Raw genomic sequence first — 2,884 nt, forward strand, 5'->3', positions numbered from 1 at the left:
GGCGATGGAGCCTTTGGCAAGTTGGGCCACGGCGACGAGCAGAACCAACTGCTGCCGAAGAAGATCGAGTTGCTGGCTGGCCAACGCGCCATCGCCGTGTCGGCTGGAGAGTACCACAGCACCGCCCTCACCACCGACGGTGCCGTCTGGAGCTGGGGCTATGGAGGCTATGGCCAGCTGGGCCACGGCGACGAGCAGGACCAGCTGCTGCCGAAGAAGATCGAGGCCTTGGCTGGCCAGCGCGTCGTCGCTGTCGCGCCTGGAGCCTCCAGCCAACACAGCCACAGCCTCGCCCTCACCGCCGACGGCGCCGTCTGGAGCTGGGGCAGTGGACACGCTGGCGTCTTGGGCCACGGCGACGAGCAGGACCAGCTGCTGCCGAAGAAGGTCGAGGCCTTGGCTGGCCAGCGCGTCGTCGCTGTGTCGGCGGGAGGCCACCACAGCATCGCCGTCTCCGCCGACGGCGACGTCTTTACCTGGGGCGCGGGCGAAGGTGGCTGCCTGGGCCACGGAGAGGACCTGTCGAACCAGCTGCTGCCCAAGAAGATCGAGGCGTGGGCGCCGGGGCAGTGAGAAGCCCGCGAAGTTGGACAAGGAGGGGATGCTCAGGCTTCTCGCGGCGCTCTCAACGAGGAGAGGATTCGGTTCGGCGCCACGGCGGGGCCGAGCCCGAGGGTGGGCGAGGCAACGGTGGCGGCGGAGGCGGCAGAGGACGTGGCTGGTGTTGGCTGAGGCCGTCGCCGAGGCGGCGACCGCCGAGGCTGCGGCGAAGGCTGCTAGGGCGGCGGTGGAGGCGGCGACCGCCAAGGCGAATCGGTCGGCCGTATCAGCTCGCTCTGATGCGGCGGCCGGCCTCGGCGTTCGCCGCGCTGATCGGCGACACTCTAGAGGGGCGCAGGCGCGGGGCGTAGCAACTGACTGAGCCGGGGGCGGTCGGGTAAAGATTTTTCTTTTCTGCGTTGCCAAGGATTGTCAGGACTCGCCGGGGCGCCGGGCCCGAGGCCACTTCTTCAGTCTGGGAACTGAAGGGTGGCCACCCTCCCGTTGATGGGCTGTCGATGGGCTCAGCCTGACTGACTTGACCCCTAGGGACAAAAAAAATCTCCCCTAGGGGGGGTGCGCGTTCGCAGGGAAAGGGGGGTGCGCGGTCGCAGGGCCATAACACGGGTTGCGCGTTCGCAGGGCCATAACACGGGTCTCCGAGGGTTCTGCGCGCCAGGTTTTCCCCAGCGGTGTGGGTCCCCCTAGCTGCGGAACGCCCCCCCTACTCGGAGCTAAAGAATACTCTCCGAGAGTTGGTTCAGCGTACCAGGTTTCCCCTTATTACGGGAACACATACCGGATACCGTCCCGCGGCCTCCCGACTTTTTTTGCGGCGAACGACTTCGTAGGCACCGGAGGGAACAAGGGAGAGCCAGCCTTCCACAACCGCGTCTTCTATGCAGGCCGGATCGTCTCGGTCTGAGGCCTCAGACCCGCGCGACAAGGTTGCGGAGCTGGTCACCAAAGACGTTTGGGACCGCCTCATCTTTGACGAGGCCAGCGGCGAGTTGGACAGCTCAGAGCGAGCGGCGGACGCCACCGCGGCGGGTCTGGCGGTCGATGCCGAGGAGAAGCGGAGCCCGCAGTCGCCGCCGCAGCCGCTGTCGCCGCTGTCGCCGCCGCGCGGTGTGGACGCACTGCAGAGCGGCGGGCTCGAGTCAGCCCTCGGCGCCGACCCGCGCAAGCGCAACCGCGCAGCGGCGTCGATGAGCTCTGTCGGTGCGCCTCTTGCCCCCGTTGCCGCCAGCACGAGCGAGCCCGGCTCGGCGCACCACGTCCAACCCCCCGCCCGCGTCGGCGCACCCCCTCGCTGCCGCCTGCCCATCTCCGTGATGGCAGCTCCCCACGCCCTCTGCAGCGAGCGACGACATGCGGATCCTGACGATTGCGACGGACGAGGCGCCCACCCTTCCCCGCCGCTGCCTTGCTGCCCTCTTGGCTGCGCGTCCTCGCCGCACCATGTCGCTGCCTCGCGACCCTCGCACTTCCTCCCTGTGTCGCACCGCTGCCTGCCCGCCTCCTCCCTCTTTCACTGCCTTGCGCTCTCCCGCCAGATCACCTCAATCTTCACCTCGATGGAGCTGTCGCAGCTGTTCCAGCCGGGGGCGCTCAGCTCCGCCCCGGGCTCCGCGAGCAACTCGGTGAGCGGCACCTCCGCCGCCGCCGCCGCTCAGGCTCGCATCCTGCCACCCTCCTCTCCCCCCTAGCGCACTGAGCCGGGGGAATAGAGCGGGGGAGACGGCAGCACAGCCCCTTTGCACGCTCGCACGGCTCCAGTCTCGCCTCCCCCACTCCCGGGGGCAGGCACAGGCGCCGCCCTTGCCCCCTTCCAGCACTCCCCACCGCCATCCACCACCCACACTGCCGCTAGGTGCACCAGCCCTCTCACCGCCACCCCCCTCCCCGCCCATAATCAGACGACGGTGGTGCAGCCGCCGCCGCAGCAGCCGCCGCCGCAGCAGCCGCCGCCGCAGCAGCCGCAGGCGCAGCCGCCGCAGCAGCCGCAGCCGCAGCAGCCGCCGCCGCCCGATCGCACCAGCGGCGCGTGGGCCAGGGCCAGTGCGACCAACACTGTCCTCGAGGCCTTTGGTGCCGCAGACTTTGGAGTCCCCGAAGAGGCCTTGCGCACCGAGCACGAGCGGCGGCGCTCAAACCCCCTCGCCGCCGCCCCCAGCGCTTGCGCCACCTCCGCCCCCTCGGCCGCGTCGGCGGCGGCGGCGGCGGCGCAGCAGCAGCAGCAGGCCCTCATCTCGGGCAGCGCCGGCGCGGGCCCGAGTTTGTCTGCGGACGACATGAAGCTGCTGCTCCAGCAGGCGACGCGTCACGGACGCAACCCCCCCCT

At 70.1% G+C, this 2,884-nt stretch overlaps 1 protein-coding gene across 1 annotated transcript; it reads left to right on the forward strand.

Annotated features, from left to right (window-relative positions):
* Positions 1–1,414: 1,414 nt before the first annotated feature.
* Positions 1,415–2,270, forward strand: EMIHUDRAFT_459592 (hypothetical protein; the record flags this gene model as incomplete). Its single annotated transcript, XM_005765592.1, has 4 exons — positions 1,415–1,761; positions 1,901–1,941; positions 2,097–2,183; positions 2,250–2,270. Exons 1-4 carry the CDS (start codon positions 1,440–1,442, stop codon positions 2,268–2,270), a joined length of 471 nt encoding a protein of 156 aa, XP_005765649.1. The 5' UTR covers positions 1,415–1,439.
* Positions 2,271–2,884: the final 614 nt, after the last annotated feature.

The sequence above is a fragment of the Emiliania huxleyi genome, assembly GCF_000372725.1.
Source record: "Emiliania huxleyi CCMP1516 unplaced genomic scaffold EMIHUscaffold_549, whole genome shotgun sequence".
Lineage (NCBI taxonomy): Eukaryota > Haptophyta > Isochrysidales > Noelaerhabdaceae > Emiliania > Emiliania huxleyi.